Below are 21767 nucleotides of genomic sequence, written 5' to 3' on the forward strand. Positions count from 1 at the left end.
TTATATTTGCATGTTATTCTCTCTGTGTCTGGTTTTCATTCTGGTTTTATATTTGCCAAAGTAAAACAGCAAAGCTCGTGTTTCAAGACGCTTTGTATAAATAATATATATCAGTACTCACTGGTTTCAACGGTTAGTCTGGTTCCTCTTCCAAAGATCATCTTATTCAATCCACTTCCAGTATTCACACATCATGAAGCTCCATGACACAAACTGAACCAAACTCATGGACTTTAGATCGGGATCTTTAGCCTAAATGATTGAATTGTACTCACTAAATTATCTTTTTTAATACAAATTAAATTGACTGTCATCGTGCCTTCAGGTAGAACTCAATAGGGTTCATTTTTAATACATTTGATATGATTTAGAGAATCTTTAAACAATCACTGCTTCTTCTTTAAAAGTAGTTTTTATTCTGTATTTATTGTGTTTCCTGAAACGTTATATTTGCATGTTATTGGTTTTAATTCTAGTTTTATATTTACCAAAGTGAAAACGCCAAAGCTTGTGTTTCAAGACGCTTTGAATAATGAATAAACTGTATATCAGTACTCACTGGTTTCAACGGTTACTCTGGTTCCTCTTCCAAAGATGATCTTATTTCCAGTATTCACACAGCATGAAGCTCCATGACACTAACTCTCTGAACTAAACTCCACTTCTCTCCAGATTAAACAGTCATAATATTCCCTTAAAACAATTCATTATTAATATGTGTAATTATATTAAAATGTTAAGGTACTGATATTTATAAAATATGGTAAAAGCCTAGTTGTTTATCGGATTCAGACGACAACGCGTTTTTAAATATTTTTAAATACTAGTTTCATACATTTGTAGAACATTTAAGTTTGTGTTAAAATGTTGTATAATTGATCTCAGTACTCACTGGTTTCAACGGTTACTCTGGTTCCTCTTCCAAAGATCATCTTATTTCCAAACCCAGTATTCACACAGCATGAAGCTCCATGACACAAACTCCATTTAACATTTCTGTCTTCTGTAGTAATTATCTCATTAAACTTAAATAAACTCTTTTGTCCACGAAAAAATGAAATGTCATTAAGATTAAAGATGTGAATTCTTTTCTATTGTTTTCTGATTTTATTTGAATTTTATCCTCTTTTTTAATTCACTACTCCTTTGGTTTTGTATGCGTTCCAGTAAACAGTTTTATTTAATATGCTCCAAATAAATAATACTTATAATTGATATCAGTACTCACTGGTTTCAACGGTTAGTCTGGTTCCTCTTCCAAAGAACATCTTATTCACAGCTCCAGTATTCACACAGCATGAAGCTCCATGACACAAACTCAACCAAACTCCACTCAGAAAAACATCTATTTCACTTTAGAGACTTCTGATTATTAATATATATTATATATCAAATGTTACGGTATTTGTTTATAACGATCTAGACGGTCTTTCTGCTCATTAAAACATATTTAAAATGTTTTCATGGTTGTACATTTTTAGGCTTTTCTTTGTTCATGACATTTTATAGAAACTGGTTTTGAAGTTGCAGTAGAAAACTACAGATTATATATAATGAATGTATAATTGATATCAGTACTCACTGGTTTCAACGCTTAGTCTGGTTCCTCTTCCAAAGATCAGTTTGAATTGATTTGCTCCAGTATTCACACAGCATGAAGCTCCATGACACAAACTGAACCAAACTCATTGATCTTACATCGGGAGCTTCAGCCTAAATGATTGAATTGTACTCACTAAATTATCTTTTTTAATACAAATGTAATTGACTTTCATCGTGCCTTCAGGTAGAACTCAATAGGGTTCATTTCTATATATGATTTAGAGAATCTTTAAACAATCACTGCTTCTTCTTTAAAAGTAGTTTTTTATTCTGTATTTATTGTGTTTCCTGAAACGTTATATTTGCATGTTATTGGTTTTAATTCTAGTTTTATATTTACCAAAGTAAAAACGCCAAAGCTTGTGTTTCAAGACGCTTTGTACAATGAATCAACTGTATCTCAGTACTCACTGGTTTCAACGGTTAGTCTGGTTCCTCTTCCAAAGAGTATCTTATATCCAGTATTCACACAGCATGAAGCTCCATGACACAAACTCTCTGAACTAAACTCCACTTCTCTCCAGATTAAACAGTCATAATATTCCCTTAAAACAATACATTATTAATATGTGTTATTATATTAAAATGTTAAGGTACTGATATTTTTAAAATATGGTAAAAGCCTAGTTGTTTATCAGATTTGGGTCCAGACGACAACGCGTTTTTAAATATTTTTAAATACTGGTTTCATACATTTGTAGAACATTTAAGTTTGTGTTTGTATAATTCATATTTGTAATGCATATCGTTACTCACTGGTTTCAACGGTTACTCTGGTTCCTCTTCCAAAGGTTATCTTAGTTACACCTCCAGTATTCACACAGCATGAAGCTCCATGACACAAACTGACTGTTTGAAAGTCTCCAGTAATAAAGGTTGTTTTAATTAAAATACTACATCATTATAAACTTCTATCATATATTATGTTTAATCTGATATTTAATGTACAAACTCCATTCAGAAAAACATTGATTTATACGACATTTACCACTTCTTTTAAATAATGACAGTCCAGTTAATTAATAAAAGCCTCACATTGCATTAAAGAGTAAATACACATTTTAAATATTGTATTCATTAAATTCACTTTTTATAGTGTATTGATAAAGGAAAGTATTGTATGTTCTCCACTTGGTCCTGATTCAATGTTTTGTAAAATACATTTGTTGTTTTTTAAAGACGGTCCTTATTAATAATTATTATCATATATATATCGTTACTCACTGGTTTCAACGGTTACTCTGGTTCCTCTTCCAAAGATGATCTTATTTCCAGCATTCACACAGCATGAAGCTCCATGACACAAACTCTCTGAACTAAACTCCACTTCTCTCCAGATTAAACAGTCATTATATTCCCTTAAAACAATACATTATTAATATATGTAATTATATTAAAATGTTAAGGTACTGATATATATAAAACATGATAAAAGCCTTGTTGTTTATCAGATTCTGGTCCAGACGACAACGCGTTTTTAAATATTTTTAAATACTGGTTTTATAATTGTATAGAACATTTAAGTTTGTGATAAAATGTTGTATAATTTATATTTATAATATATATCAGTACTCACTGGTTTCAACGGTTAGTCTGGTTCCTTTTCCAAAGATTATCTTTCTATTTCCACCTCCAGTATTCACACAGCATGAAGCTCCATGACACTAACTGAACCAAACTGCATTCAGAAAAACACACTAAATTATATTCAGATTTAACGGTTTGTGAAGTATTTTCATTCTCTCCAGGATTATTCTGAATAAAACGTTTTTAACTGAATCTTATTTTATTCTCAAGATAATATTTCAACACTTTTACATTTTTGTTTTCGCAGTATTCTAATTGTTAGATTTTAATTTCTTATAAAGGTTTTGTTTTCTACTTAGTGCAGATTTTATGAGCCGTTAATCTACTGTTGTTTAGTACGGAAGAGGATTAGGGCCACGTGGCAACGTTTTTTGAGATCTGACAAACGTTGTTTTTTTAGTTCTGTGAAAAGTCAGGATTCTGGAGAAAAAAAGCCATAATTTATTGGAAAAAAAAATCTATAATTTTGAGGAAAAACAGTCAGAATTTTCAGATAAAAAGTCAGAATGTTCTGAAAAATCTTTATCTGAATTTTAGGAAAAAAAAATCTTAATTTCGAGGAAAGAAATCTAAATTTGAGGGAACATGTTATGAATCCTCCTCTGTAAATAATGAACTTACTGTTGGTCAGATCAAACTGAATTCCCATGTGGCCCTAGTGCTCTTCCGTAGTTTAAAACATATGTAATCCCTTATATGTCTAACACTGTTTGTATTCTTTTTAAATAATTGATATCTATATTTTGTTTTACTCACTGGTTCCAATGGTTAGTCTGGTTCCTCTTCCAAAGATAATCTTTCCCGCTCCTCCAGCATCCACACAGCACGAAGCTCCATGACACAAACTCAAGCTACATTTCATCATTAACTCCAAATGAAATCAAACGTGCCAGCTTTGTCTCTTTTCATATTATATGTTGATATTGACTTCAGAGCCGTGACACTCAATTATTATGTATTGGGTATCCTTGTGAAGTGTTTGAAATGGTCCTCTTAAAGCAGCTGAGTTTAGAAAAAAGTTTTATTTAGTTTATATCGTTACTCACTGGTTTCAACGGTTAGTCTGGTTCCTCTTCCAAAGATGAGTTTAGTTGATCCTCCGCTAGTCACACAGCACGAAGCTCCATGACACAAACTGAGCCAAACATTCATTTAACTTTAGAGCCTTCTGATTATTAATATATATTATCTATAAAATGTTACAATATTGATTTATATAAAATATGATAAAAAACATTTTAGATTTTGTATTTATTTATGGTTTTTCATTGTGAGTTGTATTATTTTTGGATATCTTATAGATTTTGGTCCAGATAACGTGTTATTACATATTTTTAAACACTGGTTTCATACTTTTCAAAAACATTTAAATTTGGATTATTGTTATGAATAATATTTATAATCTTTATCAGTACTCACTGGTTTCAACGGTTAGTCTGGATCCTCCTCCAAAAACCATCTTTCTTCCACCTCCATCAGTCACACAGCACGAAGCTCCATGACCCAAACTCCACTCAGACAAACATCAATTTAACTTTAGAGACTTCTCATTATTAATATATATTATATATTAAATGTTACCGTATTTATTGTTTAACGATCCAGACGGTCTTTCTGCTGATTAAAACCATTTTATAATGGTTTGGGATTTTTAGGCTTTTCTTTGTTCCTGACATTTTATAGATACTGGTTTTTAAGTTACAGTAGAAAACTACAAATTTAATTTATGTATAATATATATCAGTACTCACTGGTTTCAACGGTTACTCTGGTTCCTCCTCCAAAGATTAATTTACTTCCACTTCCAGTATTCACACAGCATGAAGCTCCATGACACAAACTCAACCAAACTCCACTCAGAAAAACATGGATACAACTTAAAGACTTCTGATTATTAATATATATTATATATTAAATGTTACCGTATTTATTGTTTAACGATCCAGACGTCTTTCTGCTGATTAAAACGTTTTTACATTTTTTAATGGTTTGGGATTTTTAGGCTTTTCTTTGTTCCTGACATTTTATAGAAACTGGTTTTTCAGTTACAGCAGAAAACTACAAGTTATTTTTAATTGATGTATAATTTATAAAGACTCACTGGTTTCAACGGTTAGTCTGGTTCCTCTTCCAAAGATGATCTTATATGAACCTCCAGTATTCACACAGCACGAAGCTCCATGACACAAACTGACCCAAACTCCACTCAGACAAACATCGACTTATTATAAGTGACATTAAAGACTTAATGAACGTGTTATTAGTTCCTGATGTTGAATTAGTTCTGCTTTTCAAAGTGCAGATAACAAGTTTATTTTAATCCTGGTTTTACATGTGTTCGATTAAAACACTGAAGTTTTTCTCCTCAAGTTAAAGAAAGTCTCTGCATCCATTTAAAACAGATTATTAATATATATTGTAGATAAAATGTTACGGTTAATTTACATGTTTACAGTTTAGGATCAAGTCTGTCTTTTAATCATTTCTGCTTCTAAAAACTCATTTAAATCTTTGTGATTTCCAAATATATATAATCTCTATCAGTACTCACTGTTTTCAACGGTTACTCTGGTTCCTCTTCCAAAGATGATCTTATCTACACTTCCACTAGTCACACAGCATGAAGCTCTATGACAAAAACTGAACCAAACTGGATTAAAGTTGAGAGACTTCTGATTATTAATATATATTATATATGAAATGTTACCGTATTTATTGTTTAACGATCCAGACGTCTTTCTGCTGTTTAAAACGTTTTTACATTTTGTAATGGTTCGGGATTTTTAAGGTGGTTTTAAGTTGCAGTAGAAAACTACAAATGATTGCTAATTGAATTACAATTGATATCAGTACTCACTGGTTTCAACGGTTACTCTGGTTCCTCTTCCAAAAATGATCTTTCCTCCACTTCCAGTATTCACACAGTACGAAGCTCCATGACACAAACTGAACCAAACTCCACTCAGACAAACATGGATATAACTTAAAGACTTCTGATTATTAATATATATATTATATATGAAATGTTAAGGTATTTATTGTTTAACGATCCAGACGTCTTTCTGCTGATTAAAACGTTTTTACATTTTGTAATGGTTTGGGATTTTTAGGCTTTTCTTGGTTCCTGACATTTTATAGAAACTGGTTTTTAAGCTACAGAGAAAACTACAAGTTATTTTTAATTGATGTATAATTTATAAAGACTCACTGGTTTCAACGGTTACTCTGGTTCCTCCTCCAAAGATGAGTCTTTGGTTTCCAGTATTCACACAGCACGAAGCTCCATGACACAAACTGAACCAAACTGCACTCAGAAAAACCTAATTTTAACAATAAAGACTTCTAATTATTAATATATATAAAATGCTAAGGTACTGTTATTTGATCAAATATGATAAAAACGTCTTTACATTTCTTTATTTTTTGTGTTTTATTATTTTCAGTTTTTTTATAGATTCCAGTCTAGATAACTACACGTTGCTAAACATTTGTAAATACTGGTTTCATACGTTTGTAAAACATTTAAGTTTGAATTATTGTTATGAATAATATTTATAATCTCTATCAGTACTCACTGGTTTCAACGGTTAGTCTGGTTCCTCTTCCAAAGATGATTTTCTCTGAACCTCCAGTATTCACACAGCACGAAGCTCCATGACACAAACTGACCCAAACTCCACTCAGACAAACATCGACTTATTATAAGTGACATTAAAGACTTAATGAACGTGTTATTAGTTCCTGATGTTGAATTAGTTCTGCTTTTCAAAGTGCAGATAACAAGTTTATTTTAATCCTGGTTTCATATTTGTTCGAGTTGAACACTGAAGTTTTTCTCCTCAAGTTAAAGAAAGTCTCTGCATCCATTTAAAACAGATTATTAATATTATAATTTAAATGTTAGTGTAAATGTACATATTAGCATTACATCTGTCTTTTAACAATTTCTGCTTCTAAAAACTCATTTACATCTTTGTGATTTCCAAACTGCAGTCCAGAGGAACGTTATTTAAACATTTTGATTCTGGTTTGTGTTTAAAGATGCTTTGTATAAATAATATATATCAGCACTCACTGGTTTCAACGGTTACTCTGGTTCCTCTTCCAAAGAGGATCTTATTCCCTCCAGTATTCACACAGCATGAAGCTCCATGACACAAACTGACCCAAACTGCACTCAGACAAACATCTATTTAACTTTAGAGACTTCTGATTATTAATATATATTATATATTAAATGTTACCGTATTTATTTATAATGATCTAGACGGTCTTTCTGCTCATAAAACACATTTAAAATGTTTCCTATGGTTGTTCATTTTTAGGCTTTTCTTTGTTCACGGCATTTTATAGAATCTGGTTTTGAAGCTACAGAGAAGACTACGAGTTATTTCTAATTCATGTATAATTTAAAAAGACTCACTGGTTTCAACGGTTACTCTGGTTCCTCTTCCAAACATTATTTTGTTTGAACTTCCATCATTCACACAGCACGAAGCTCCATGACACAAACTGACCCAAACTGGATTTAACTTCAGAGACTTCTGATTATTAATTTATAATATATATGAAATGTTACCGTATTTATTGTTTAACGATCCAGACGTCTTTCTGCTGATTAAAACGTTTTTACATTTTGTAATGGTTTGGGATTTTTAGGCTTTTCTTTGTTCCTGACATTTTATAGATACTGGTTTTTAAGTTGCAGCAGAAAACTACAAGTTATTTTTAATGTATTTGTGATTTATCTCAGTACTCACTGGTTTCAACGGTTACTCTGGTTCCTCCTCCAAAGATAATTTTCTCTGAACCTCCAGTATTCACACAGCACGAAGCTCCATGACACAAACTGACCCAAACTCCACTCAGACAAACATCGACTTATTATAAGTGACATTAAAGACTTAATGAACGTGTTATTAGTTCCTGATGTTGAATTAGTTCTGCTTTTCAAAGTGCAGATAACAAGTTTATTTTAATCCTGATTTTATTTTTGTTCGATTTAAAAACTGAAGTTTTTCTCCTCAAGTTAAAGAAAGTCTCTGCATCCATTTAAAACTGATTATTAATATATATTATAACTAAAATGTTACGGTTAATTTACATGTTTACAGTTTAGGATCAAGTCTGTCTTTTAATCATTTCTGCTTCTAAAAACTCATTTAAATCTTTGTGATTTCCAAACTGCAGTTCAGAGGAACGTTATTTAAACATTTTGATTCTGGTTTGTGTTTAAAGAAGCTTTTTATAAAATATATATAATCTCTATCAGAACTCACTGGTTTCAACGGTTAGTCTGGATCCTCTTCCAAAGATAATCTTATCTGAACCTCCAGTAGTCACACAGCACGAAGCTCCATGACACAAACTGACCCAAACTGCACTCAGAAAAACATCATTTTGACATTAAAGACTTCTAATTATTAATATATATAAAATGCTAAGGTACTGTTATTTGATCAAATAAGATAAAAATGTATTTTTATTTAATTATTTTGAATCTTTTATTATTTTCAGTTTTTTTATAGATTCCAGTCTAGATAACTACACGTTGTTAAATATTTTTAAATACTGGTTTCATACGTTTGTAACACATTTAAGTTTGAATTATTGTTATGAATAATATTTATAATCTCTATCAGAACTCACTGGTTTCAACGGTTAGTCTGGTTCCTCTTCCAAAGATAATCTTATCTGAACCTCCAGTATTCACACAGCATGAATCTCCATGACACAAACTGACCCAAACTCCACTCAGACAAACATCGACTTAACTTTAGAGACTTCTCATTATTAATATATATTATATATTAAATGTTACCGTATTTATTGTTTAACGATCCAGACGTCTTTCTTCTGATTAAAACGTGTTTACATTTTGTAATGGTTCGGGATTTTTAGGCTTTTCTTTGTTCCTGACATTTTATAGAAACTGTTTTTTCAGTTACAGTAGAAAACTACACATTTAATTTATGTATAATATATATAAGTACTCACTGGTTTCAACGGTTACTCTGGTTCCTCTTCCGAAGATAATCTTATATCCTCCAGTATTCACACAGCATGAAGCTCCATGACACAAACTGAACCAAACTGGATTAAACATCAGAGACTTCTGATTATTAATATATATTATATATCAAATGTTATGGTATTGATTTATTTAATTAGAGTCCTTCTGCTCATAAAAACGTTTTCAAATCTTCATGTTTTTTTAAAATCTTTCTACATCTTTAGCTCCTGACATTTCATAGATACTGGTTCGCAAATCGCAGTTCAGAAAACTACAAATGATTGCTCATTTATTTACAATTTATCTCAGTACTCACTGGTTTCAACGGTTACTCTGGTTCCTCTTCCAAAGATGATCTTATCTCCACCATCACTCACACAGCACGAAGCTCCATGACACAAACTCTCTGAACTAAACTCCATTAAACATTCATTATATTCCCTTAAACCCATTCATTATTAATATATGTTATTATATTAAATGTTAAGGTACTGATATGTATAAAGTCTGATAAAAACTTGTTTTATAGATTTGGGTTCAGACGACAACGCGTTTTTAAATATTTTTAAATACTAGTTTCATACATTTGTAGAACATTAAAGTTTGTGTTTGTATTTTGTATGATTCATATTTGTAATGCATATCGTTACTCACTGGTTTCAACGGTTACTCTGGTTCCTCTTCCAAAGGTTATCTTACGTCCTCCAGTATTCACACAGCATGAAGCTCCATGACACAAACTCCATTTAACATTTCTGTGTTCTGCAGTAATTATCTCAGTAAACATAAATAGACTACTTTGTCCACGGAAAAAATAAATGTTATTAAGATTAAAGATGTGAATTATTTTCTACTTTTTTCTGATTTTATGTGAATGTTATCCTTTTTTTAGTTCACTACACTTTTGGTTTTGTATGCGTTCCAGTAAACAGTTGTATTTAATATGCTCCAAATAAATAATACTTATAATTTATATCAGTACTCACTGGTTTCAACGGTTAGTCTGGTTCCTCTTCCAAAGACTATCTTTCTTCCACCTCCATCATTCACACAGCATGAAGCTCCATGACACTAACTGAACCAAACTGGATTCAACATGAGAGACTTCTGATTATTAATATATATTATAAATACATGTTACCGTATTGATGTGTTTATTTATAATGCTATAGACGGTCTTTCTGCTCATTAAAACGTTTTCAAATCTTTGGGTTTCTTGAATTATTTTAGATTGTTTAGGGTTTTATTAGTTCCTGACATTTCATAGATACTCGTTAACAAATTGCATTACAGCAAAACTACAAGTTATTTTTAATTTATGCATAATATATATCGTTACTTACTGGTTTCAACGGTTAGTCTGCTTCCTCCTCCAAAGATGATCTTATTCACACCTTTAGTCACACAGCATGAAGCTCCATGACACAAACTGAACCAACTCCACTCAGAGAAACATGGATTTTAAAACAGAGTCTTCTGTCAAGTTAAAAAAGTCTTAACAATCCCGTAAAACAAATTAATGATAACTATATAAAATGCTATATAGTAAAACAAAATGATGGTTGTTAATTGTTATTGTCATGTTGTTAAATCTGAGATATTTATGGCTTCGTCATAAATGCAGTTTGTTATGTTATAAAGATACTATATCAAAATGAAGGTATATCATGAATAATATCTATATTCTTATATTTACTGTACACCTCTCTGAACCAAAGTCCATTCAGAAAAACATGGATTTACCTTTAGAGACTTCTGATTATTAATATGTATTATATATGAAATGTTAAGTAATGGATTTATTACATGTTAACGATCTAGAGAAACTTTGTGCTCTTTAAAACGTTTTCAAATCTTCGTTTGTTTTTACATATTTTTCATTTTTTGGGGTTTTATTAGCTCCTGACATTTTTCAAGTTGCAGTACAGAAAACTACAAGTTCCTTTTAATGTATTCAAGATGTATATAAGTACTCACTGGTTTCAACGGTTAGTCTGGTTCCTCTTCCAAAGAACATCTTATTTACACCTCCAGCATTCACACAGCATGAAGCTCCATGACACAAACCCCCTGAACTAAACCTTTCATAAATCGGCCGATATTATTAATCAAAAATATAAAAATCCCGACTAAATGAAATCAGGAACAAATTCTAAACTTAAAGTTACAATTAACAATTAAGTGGTTTTAAAGTTGAGGATCAGAAAGACAATAAAGTGATTTATATTGAGAGATAAAAGTAAAAAATCACCAAAATACAAATATGAAAGTTAAGGTGGGATAATTATTTTTAGTATATTTAAAATGTTTCCAGATTACCTGCGTGGACCACCAGCTGAGTTCGCCCCCCGAATATCACTTTGTCCGTTCCACTCGTCACACTGTGTCGGAGGTCTGACTGAAAACCCCCCGCACCGTCTCCCCAAAATAAACCTTGTCTATTTGATATTTTATTAGTATATAAACTCAAAGAAGCTGGTAAAATAATTTAATCTACATTTTCTGTGATTTTTTTAACACAAATCTAAAAACTATTATCATGCTTTTTAAAAACATACAGGTACATATTTGTATTCATTAATTCATTGTTATTATTATTTAAAGTTTTTTTGTTTGAGCTTCCATATATGTTTAAATGTTGTATTCCTTTGGCTATTTGTTTTGTTTTGTAAATTGTTTTTTTGATTACATTTTCAATTTTTTCAAACACTCATTTGTTTGTGACTGCAGATTATTATAAAGAATTTGTGCAAAAATGTTCACCGTTATTTATTTAAGAGCACGTTGATCCTGTTCTCACTTTAGATTTTACTTTTGTATAGTCATGTTAAAGGTTAGAAACATGTTTTTCTATATTTTAGGTTTATTGCTGTATTTTGTTTTCATTCAGAGTAAAAAAAATAAATGTTTCAAGTTGAATTCATTCTTTTTGGACTATTTTTTTTAATGAAACACAAAACTGATCAAATAAGGATTTTTTTTTTTTTTTTTTTTTTAATAGTTGAATTATTTTAGTCCAATCTTTAAATAATATCATTATATGTCTCCAGGTTACCTGAGTCCACTACGAGCCGAGCTCCTCTCCCGAAAATCATTTTCTCCGTAGTTCCTCTCGCACCGTGACTGACGGCTGTACAAAAACCAGCCGCTTCAAAAAGTCTTAATTCTACTTTAATATTAATTTGCTTGTCAGATTTGTCAAAAGTTTTGTCGCAGAATTAAATTCAGAATATTTTTAGAATAAAATGTAAAATAATTGACGCCATCAAATTAAATATCAAGGTTTTTTCTTTTTTTGGAAAATGTTTTTAAACAGATTCATATTTTTCTGATGATTTTCGAAATAAAGCCTCTGATCATTCACACTGTGACAAAAACTGCTGCATCATCGTTCTATAAATATAATATAAATATTTACTTAATCAGACGCTCGTTTTGTTTCAAATTATACATTCATCCCCTTTTTCTGTGTTTTTTACAAACAGGTATTTTAGTTTTTATTCTTCAAGATTCATTATACCTCTGCAAAGAAAGTAGCTTTAGTCGTTTAGAGAATATTAAAATATAAAAAGTCCAATATTTTATGTCCGATACACTGAGAAAAGGTTGACTTTAATTAAAAGTATTCTGTAAACAGATAATAGTATTAGGTTAGTTGAACTTCATATGTTTTATTTCAATTTAATGAGTGGTTTCAACGAACCTAATCCAATGATGTGTAATCTTTTGGCGTAATACATTTAATTAAAGTCAACATTTCGATTGTTTTTGTGTTTGTTTGTTTTTACACACGGTTTGTTCTCATGTTTTATTTGAGATGAACACTCACCCACATCCCGTCCACGGTTCAGGATACTCCTCAAGCCCAGGACCGTCCTAAAGAGGCGTTCATTAACTCCTAAACACAACTACAAACCTCCTCCTGAAGACTGAAGTCTGTCTGTAGTTTCTCAGCAGATTACTTCCTGTAGGAGGCTGTTATAACTCCGTGTTGGAGGGTTTGATAACTTCCTGTTGGAGGGTTTGATATCTTCCTGTTGGAGGGTTTGATGGTGGGAAGGGGTCGGTTTGGACTTGGCCCAAAATACAAATTTGAGAACCTTTTTAGTTGTGGCTTGTCAGCGTGTAGACGGCACCATCTTGTGTCCGTCTCGTGAACTCTCTCAAGTCAACATGTTGTCTGCTCATGTTCAGGTTCATATTAGTATTTAGTGTCTCTACTGTGACATGTTTATGTGGTCAGCTGTTTGGATTTGAAAAAAACTGCTCTTCATCTCAGAAGTCTCAGAGGTTGAATGTGTGTCACTTTGAGAGGAGAAGCTGTACTGTTCGAGGTGTCCACTCGATAGCGATGTTGTTAAAAAAAAAAAGAGCATCTGAAGTGTGTGAATGTTCAGGGAGAAGCTGCAGAGGTTTTTGTACAGCGTTGTGGTGTTTCCTGTCACTGTGGGCCTCACAGCACAGTAGTACACAGCAGAGTCTGTCACTGCAGCAGAGGAGATGCTCAGATTGATTTGGTTTGACTCCACTTTAATCTCCATTCCAGGTTTTCCTACACTGTCTGAAACAGATGAGATGAGGAACTCTGGTGGTTTTCCAGGATATTGTCGATACCAGAAGAAATAATCCCCAAAGCTAACGCCTTTATCAGCTTTGTAGGACAGAGTAACAGTGCTGCCTTCTGAACTGAACTCTTCTTTCTGTAATGCAATGAGATCTTCACAGCTGACGCCTAAAATAAAAAAAACGTTTTATTTTATGTTACGCAAGCCTGAAGAAATAAATCACATCAAACATGTGACTAAATAAATTCAATAAAAATTGAACATACCTGTTAAAATGATAAGAAACATCAGTGATGACGGCATGTTGAATGAAGGTGATGATGATGATGGTCTGTGTTGAACTCTGGTGAATATGGAAGTTCCTCTCTCTTCTATAGTTCAGGAACATCTTAGCTCCTCCCTGAATCTCTCTGTCTCCTCTTAGATCTGTATTTCACTTCTCTCAGTTACACTTCCTCCTGGATAACAGATCCAAAGGCAGTCTGTAAATAAAAAGGCAGAGGACCTAGGATTGAACCCTGTGGTACACACTCGCTAACAACATGGGACAACATGGCAGAGAGCAGCACTCTCTGGAGGATGTGTTTGAGTTTGTGCTGAGTACAGGGTGGAAGTTCTTCCTCTGGTTCTAGATAGACCGAATATATTAATGACCCTGGTACTCTAAACTCCTTCAGTTCTTCCCACAACACTCAGAGAATATGATCATAAACCTTCTGCAAGTCCGCAACACACATGCAGATCCTGTGAGATAAATGTGATTTATTATAAAAGAATACTTATATTTTAATATAGAAAACCCTATGGATAAGAGATTCAGATAAACATATAAATATGTATTGCAGAGATAGAGAATGAACCAGCAGTGAAGAGAAAGGAAGCATCTGCTGGTGGTTGAGTTGTTTGAACGTTAGTTGTCTTATCTCCTAAAGCAGGGGTGCCCAATACGTCGATCGCGATCGACCGGTCGATTGCAAACGTAGTGTGGGTAGATCGCATGGCATTGAAAAAGAAAAGAAGAAAAAAATCATCCATCCTTACTATGGCATTTGCCACTTGATTGACGTACAGGTAAGCCAGTTTGAGTTGTATTGTGCCATACGGGTTCATGCAGTTATTAGGGGGCCTCACCTCCTCATCTGAAGCACAAATGCGGCACACTATTATGCGCTTATGCGCCGCAGTTTATCCGCCGTTTAGTCCACTAGCACCCCCCTGCTTCAGGTTGCAGCACGTTGTCTCTTTGGGCTCTGCATTCTGTAAAACAGCAACAAACAGTATCAGGGCCATGTTAGAGAATCATCTCAATGTTAGACTGATATCAAAGAGTTCATACCAAGACTCATAGCAGCCAGCAACACTGAGATAATCAGATGCATCATATCTGCAGGTTGAGAAACTCTGAGCTACAGCGAGTATAAAGAGGACTGATAAACTCTGCTGAAGTCTGACAGAGAGAGACTCCCTCTGGTGGATGCTGTGCAGTACTGTGTTGTCTTTGCTCCAAAGGTTTTTGTACAGAGTTGTGGTGTTTCCTGTCACTGTGGGCCTCAGAGCACAGTAGTACACAGCAGAGTCTGTCACTGCAGCAGAGGAGATCTGCAGAGGAACTGATTTATTGTTGAATGTAGCATCAAATCTGTCTTTCTTGAACTCTTCAGCATTCTCTCCAGTTCCTGTCCAACGCATCAGCATGTACTTTGGGTAACCATTGACTTCTTGTTTGTACCAGAACAGATAGGCTGTATAAGAGGTCTGAAATGTGCAGCCAAGTGTAACTGTGTCTCCTTCAGTAGCGCTGACATCTCCTGCTGGCTGGGTCACTGTGTCTTGTCCTTTACACTCTGGGGAAGAAGAGACCATGCAGAGGAAGAGATGAATCAATAAAGATGATGGATTAAAGGAGAACAATCAGTAGCTTTAAACAGTTACCTAGAAACATGTTGTAGTTTCTATCTTACCAAAGGAGAGAGCAGCAAGAATAATCCACAGCCAATGTTCCATCTCTACAACAAGGTTTAAATCAGCAGCAGGAAGTAGCTGATGTTCAGCATTCAGTGTGAGGATGGTTCTCTTCACAGCAGCACTTATTATTGACTGGATGGTTGAACACAGTGCAGAAGACGTGCACCGCCTACTTGATAATGTGGCCCTCTAGTGGAGGTGAACAGCTCAGTACAACAGTGTGGAGAAAAGGCTTCCAGCAGCTTGTCAGTGTGTCAGCTGGTGTTTGTGTACAGAGTGTTGGTGTTTCCTGTCACTGTGGGCCTCACAGCACAGTAGAACACAGCAGAGTCTGTCACTGCAGCAGAGGAGATGCTCAGATTGATTTGGTTTGACTCCACTGTAATATTCAGTCCAGGGATTGGATTTTAAATTTTTCCTCCATTTCCTAAATGAGAGATGATGTCCGGCAGTGGCACATTCAGTAGGGGCTTGGATTGTGAGCCGTAGGGTTGCCGGTTCAAGTCCCCAAACAGACCTAAATATGGAGTGTGGGCTGCTACTTGGAGAGGTCACAATTCACCTCCTGCCCTGCCGTGGTGCCCTTGAGCAAGGCACCGGACAACCCCCTTCCTCCCCCACTCCCATTCCCCGGGCGCTGTACAATAGCTGCCCACTGCTCCTGGTACTAGACTCCTGGTACTAGGATGGGTTAAATGCAGAGGCCAAATGTCACTGTGTGTGCTGTGTGCTCTGCATGTGTGACCCTTAAAGAGGGGTTTCAAAAGTGCTTTTACACGCGCATAAAATGACCCTGGCGCGCAGATTAAACCCTGCGAGCGGCTAAGAGACAGCCCTCTTGCTCGCTCGCGGGGGTGTCAGCCTCCCTCGCTCGCGGCGTCTGTCTGCGGGCGCGTGAAAAGTTTCTGACACTTTGGGGCGGAGCCACGGGACTTTGATTGACAGCTGCCAGGAAGCCCGGAGTTGCCAGGTTTGATCATTGCCTGAACTTCCAAGAGCAGTTACAGCAGCAAGATAAGTTGGACGAGATTTAATGATAAAGTTGTCCATAAAAAACTATTACAAGACACAAGAGTGCATTGACGTAGACACGTTGTGCCTCTTCACCTACATTTGAGCTCTTACTCTTTCACTTAAATCCTAAAAATGTAGATCTTATATTTAAAACTAAGGTTATTACTACTTCTCATTCTTCTAAATCTATTCTCTCTCTACTTCTCATACTCTCTACTCCTGTAATATATTTATTCTATTTTCTTTTTATCCAAAACCTTTCCCCTCTCTGACCTCTCGAGGTTCTATTCGAGGGTAACAGGTTACAGAGAGGCCTATTCCGGCCGGGGAGTGTTTAGACCGTATTCACAGCGTACCTCCTTACCTCTCACAAATTCCAATTAAGGTTCCAGTGGGGACCTTGCTCCCTGTGTGTGCCTCTCCACCTCTGTTCCTTACTTCTTACTTGCTACCCCTTATCCCTCAACCTATCCTAAGGGAGTCCATGTACGTAGACACGTTAGTTTAGCTGCTATAGGCTTGGACTGTCGGGGGACACCTTATTTCTTCCTTCTGTCTGTCTGTACCTGTGTACTCTCATGTTCCGATTAACCCAGCTTCCCCCAACATTTCTTTTTTGTGTCTATATCTACGCCGGGATCCTGAGTCGAGGCTGATCCTGTTGCTGTGGTCCTGTGTCCTGGATCCTCTATCCTGAGTTCTGGATTTGAGTCCTGGACTTCGAGTCGTGGCTGAACCTGTCTCTGTGGTCCTGCCTAGGTCTCGTCATACTACTTCCCTGATGGCTCCCACAGGATTGTTGACATCCTCGTGGATTCATCTTATTATTATAGACACATGCATTTCCAAACATTCGGTCTACCTATGCTGTAAATGTATTCTCTTCGATTTACACACGGCATCTATTGCACGTCTGTCCGTCCTGGGAGAGGGATCCCTCCTCTGTTGCTCTCCCTGAGGTTTCTCCCATTTTCCCCCTATAAACTGTGGGTTTTCTCTGGAAGTGTTTCCTTGTACGATGTGAGGGTCTAAGGACAGAGGGTCTAAGGACAGAGGGTGTCGTATTGTCATACTGATATTCTGTACAAACTGTGAAGTCCACTGAGACAAATGTAACATTTGTGATATTGGGCTATATAAATAAACATTGATTGATTGATTGATATTATATTCGTAAAGTGTATAGCTAATATATATATTTCAATTCGTTTGATATGAAACAATATATTTTTTGAGTGGGCTGTATCTGTCGAAAACGGCTAGCTACTGTCTGCTGAAGAAAATGAATGTCCACAGTGTTAACCTGTAGAAAACAAGTTAACCTCGAGGCCGTTTTATGATGACCCTGTCAGTGTGCTGTTGAGTTAGCTATTTAGCTAGCAAACATTAGCTGGGTGATTCTCTGAATCGGGTGCCGATTTTAAATGAAAGGAAAAAAAAGGTTTAAAGCAATGAATTCATACACAAACAGGGTGCTTTGCATCACAATGTAAAACTAAATATATATATATATAGATATATATTTAGTTTTAAGATCATTGGTTGTCTTTGTAGTAGACAACAAACATATTTGCATGTCCTCAGGTGTACCATAGAGAGTATCCTGACTGGCTACATCACGGCCTGGTACGGCAGCTGCACCGCCCTCAATCGTAAGGCTTTACAGAGGGTGTTGGAAACTGCACAGAACATCACCAGGACGGAGCTGCCATCCATGGAGGATCTTTACTCCCAGCGGCTCAGGAAGAAGGCCCTCAGGATTACAAAAGACCCCCATCACCCCAGCCACAAACTGATCTGTCTGCTGCCGTCTGGCAGGCGGTACCGCAGCATCAGGACAAAAACCACCAGACTCAGGGACAGTTTCATCCCACAGGCAATAAGACTGCTAAACACCTGAACTGTTGAAACAACATCTGTTAAACGCCTGAACTGTTGAAGCAACATCCATAACATTCATCTGGCTGCTACTTATAAACTATGCATCTAATATATCATATTCAATCACTTGCATATAGACTGTTATTGCACTATTCCACTCAAAATAGGATTCAAGTCTATTTTTCGACGCGAGGCGTTGCAGAGGCGCCGGGCAGGAAGTGGACCGGTCAGAGCATCCGGCCCATCCCCAAAATAAACTAAATTTGCAGATCCTATCCCTCCGTAGTCTTTCAAGTAGGAGGAAATGCCAGCGTTCTTCTCCGGTTTACAGGCACTGTGTAAATTATATATATAGAATAATTATGATGATGAATGCATTTTTTTACCACTAAAATACAGCAACACATCTTTGATTCATGTCGTTTATAACTGGAATATTACAATTATTATTAACTTTGTCTGTACAAAGTAGCCTGTCCAGGAAATATGCCCAAATCAACAAAAACTGCGAGCCGGCAGACAAGACGCTCCGCTTCTGAAATGCTTCTGAAATGCTTCTGAAACGCGCCCGGTAGGGTATGACACCGGACCAAAACCGCGGCGCAGCCATGACGCGACGCAGACGGACCCGGTGGAATCGAGGGGTTAGATCTGTATTTCACTTCTCTCAGTTACACTTCCTCCTGGGTAACAGATCCAAAGGCAGTCTGTAAATAAAAAGTCAGAGGACCTATGATTGAACCCTGTGGGACGCCACAATTAATCACAGACCAACAGAGAATGTTATTGTCTACACAAAAGCAATCAAAACTTGAGTCTCTGATGTGTACCAGTTTATTGAGAGAGGTGATTTAAAGTGTTTGATCAGTCAGTAAAAAAAACGTAACAATGACGGGCGTTAACATGAAGTCAGATTAGTGAGAGGTGTTTCATCGAGAGAGAAATCTGTTTAAAATGATCTTAATCTAATAAGATTTTTTCTTCATACCCAACATTTAAAAGGTCTTGAACACCACAACACAAGCTGCTGTTACAATAAAACCTATGATCACATTGTGCTTAGTGATAAACCGAATCCAATGAGAAAGTGAGAGGACATATGATTGAACCCTGTGGTACACCACAAGAAATCACAGACTGACAGAAAAACTGAAAAACTTATATTTGTTGTTCTTGTGGAGACTACTTACTTGTATTTGTACCTGTGATAACAGGCCAGATTCACTGATTGAGTTACACGTTGGAACCTTTGGATGTGAATCAAAGGCAGTACATGTGTTTGTATGGTAGTATAGCAGCCAGCAACACTGTATGTTTAACAGAGAGAGGCTCCCCCTGGTGGATGCTGTGCAGTATTGTGTTGTCTTTGCTCCAGAGGTTTTTGTACAGAGTTGTGGTGTTTCCTGTCACTGTGGGCTTCAGAGCACAGTAGTACACAGCAGAGTCTGTCACTGCAGCAGAGGAGATCTGCAGAGGAACTGATTTGTCATTGAGTGTAGCATCAAATCTGTCTTTCTTGAACTCTGCAGCATTATCTTCTGTTCCATAAGTATCACGTCGCAAAATAAACAAAAGCAGATCATTTGCTTCTTGTTTATACCAGAACAAATATGCACTCGAGCTAACACTGATATGAAATGTGCAGCCAAGTGTAACTGTGTCTCCTTCAGTAGCGCTGACATCTACTGCTGGCTGGGTCACTGTGTCTTGTCCTTTACACTCTGGGGAAGAAGAGACCATGCAGAGGAAGAGATGAATCAATAAAGATGATGGATTAAAGGAGAACAATCAGTAGCTTTAAACAGTTACCTAGAAACATGTTGTAGTTTCTATCTTACCAAAGGAGAGAGCAGCAAGAATAATCCACAGCCAATGTTCCATCTCTACAACAAGGTTTAAATCAGCAGCAGGAAGTAGCTGATGTTCAGCATTCAGTGTGAGGATGGTTCTCTTCACAGCAGCACTTCTTATTGACTGGATGGTTGAACACAGTGCAGAAGACGTGCACCGCCTACTTGATAATGTGGCCCTCTAGTGGAGGTGAACAGCTCAGTACAACAGTGTGGAGAAAAGGCTTCCAGCAGCTTGTCAGTGTGTCAGCTGGTGTTTGTGTACAGAGTGTTGGTGTTTCCTGTCACTGTGGGCCTCACAGCACAGTAGAACACAGCAGAGTCTGTCACTGCAGCAGAGGAGATGCTCATATTGATTTGGTTTGACTCCACTGTAATATTCAGTCCAGGGATTGGATTATTCATAATGTGTCCAGTTCCTAAATGAGAGATGATGAACTCTGGTGGTTTTCCTGGATATTGTCGATACCAGTAAAACTCATCACCACCAGTTGCTTGTTTGGAGTATCTGTAGGACAGAGTAACAGAGCTGCCTTCTGGACTGAACTCTTCTTTCTGTAATGCAGTGAGATCTTCACAGCTGACCCCTGAAGAGAGGAGTAATTCAAAAGACTCAGTTAATTGATCACATTTTATCAACATTAGGAATTAACGTTTTCAAGCAGAATGTTACGTACCTCTTAGAATGGAAACTAACAGTAGGGAATGTAAATAATAGTCTAATGACAGCATGTTGAATGAAGGTGATGATGATGGTCTGTGTTGAACTCTGGTGAATATGGAAGTTCCTCTCTCTTCTATAGTTCAGGAACATCTTAGCTCCTCCCTGAATCTCTCTGTCTCCTCTTAGATCTGTATTTCACTTCTCTCAGTTTTTTTTTCGTCGTGTTATCACGTGTGTGTCGTCTGCATAGCTATGGTAACTTATTTCATTGTTATCCATTAACTAAGCTAGTGGAAGCATATAGATGTAAAAGGGAAGGGTGCCCAGGATGGAGCCTTGAGGAACCCCACAGGTCATATTCGTCAACTCAGTTGTTTAGTTACCTATAGAACCAAAGTGTTTCCTGTCCTTTAACCTGTTAAGCCCTGAGCCTGTTTTTCAGGTCTCAGGCTCGAAAATGACATTCCCAGAACAAATGACCATATCTTCCCTTCTAAAAGGGTTAAATTAATAATCTTGTTTCTCAAAGTAATGATAAACCTGTGAGTTGGATGTAGAAAAGTCAGAATAAATATAGATGTTTTTTATTTTAAAGAAAATTCAGATTTTACAGAGTAAAAAACTGT

The 21767-nt window shown here is 35.8% G+C and overlaps 1 protein-coding gene and 1 gene segment (V, D, J or C); both read right to left on the reverse strand.

The window, feature by feature from the left end:
* LOC117496321 (M1-specific T cell receptor alpha chain-like) overlaps positions 1–15855 on the reverse strand; it is a 39557-nt gene extending 23702 nt beyond the window's left edge. Inside the window, exons 1-3 of the mRNA XM_034148007.1 lie at positions 15729–15855; positions 15317–15611; positions 4236–4291 (exon numbers count right to left, since the gene is read on the reverse strand). Coding sequence (XP_034003898.1) covers positions 4236–4291; positions 15317–15611; positions 15729–15771 — 394 coding nt within the window. The 5' untranslated portion in view covers positions 15772–15855. The remainder of the gene's footprint in view (positions 1–4235; positions 4292–15316; positions 15612–15728) is intronic.
* A 4696-nt stretch (positions 15856–20551) lies between these two features.
* On the reverse strand, positions 20552–21497 carry LOC117496316. The segment is given in 2 exon segments: positions 20552–21064; positions 21155–21497. Coding segments are annotated over 2 exon segments (396 nt in total).
* Between the last annotated feature and the right edge of the window lie 270 nt (positions 21498–21767).

This window comes from Trematomus bernacchii, unplaced genomic scaffold (genome assembly GCF_902827165.1).
Source record: "Trematomus bernacchii unplaced genomic scaffold, fTreBer1.1, whole genome shotgun sequence".
In the NCBI taxonomy this organism is placed as follows: domain Eukaryota; kingdom Metazoa; phylum Chordata; class Actinopteri; order Perciformes; family Nototheniidae; genus Trematomus; species Trematomus bernacchii.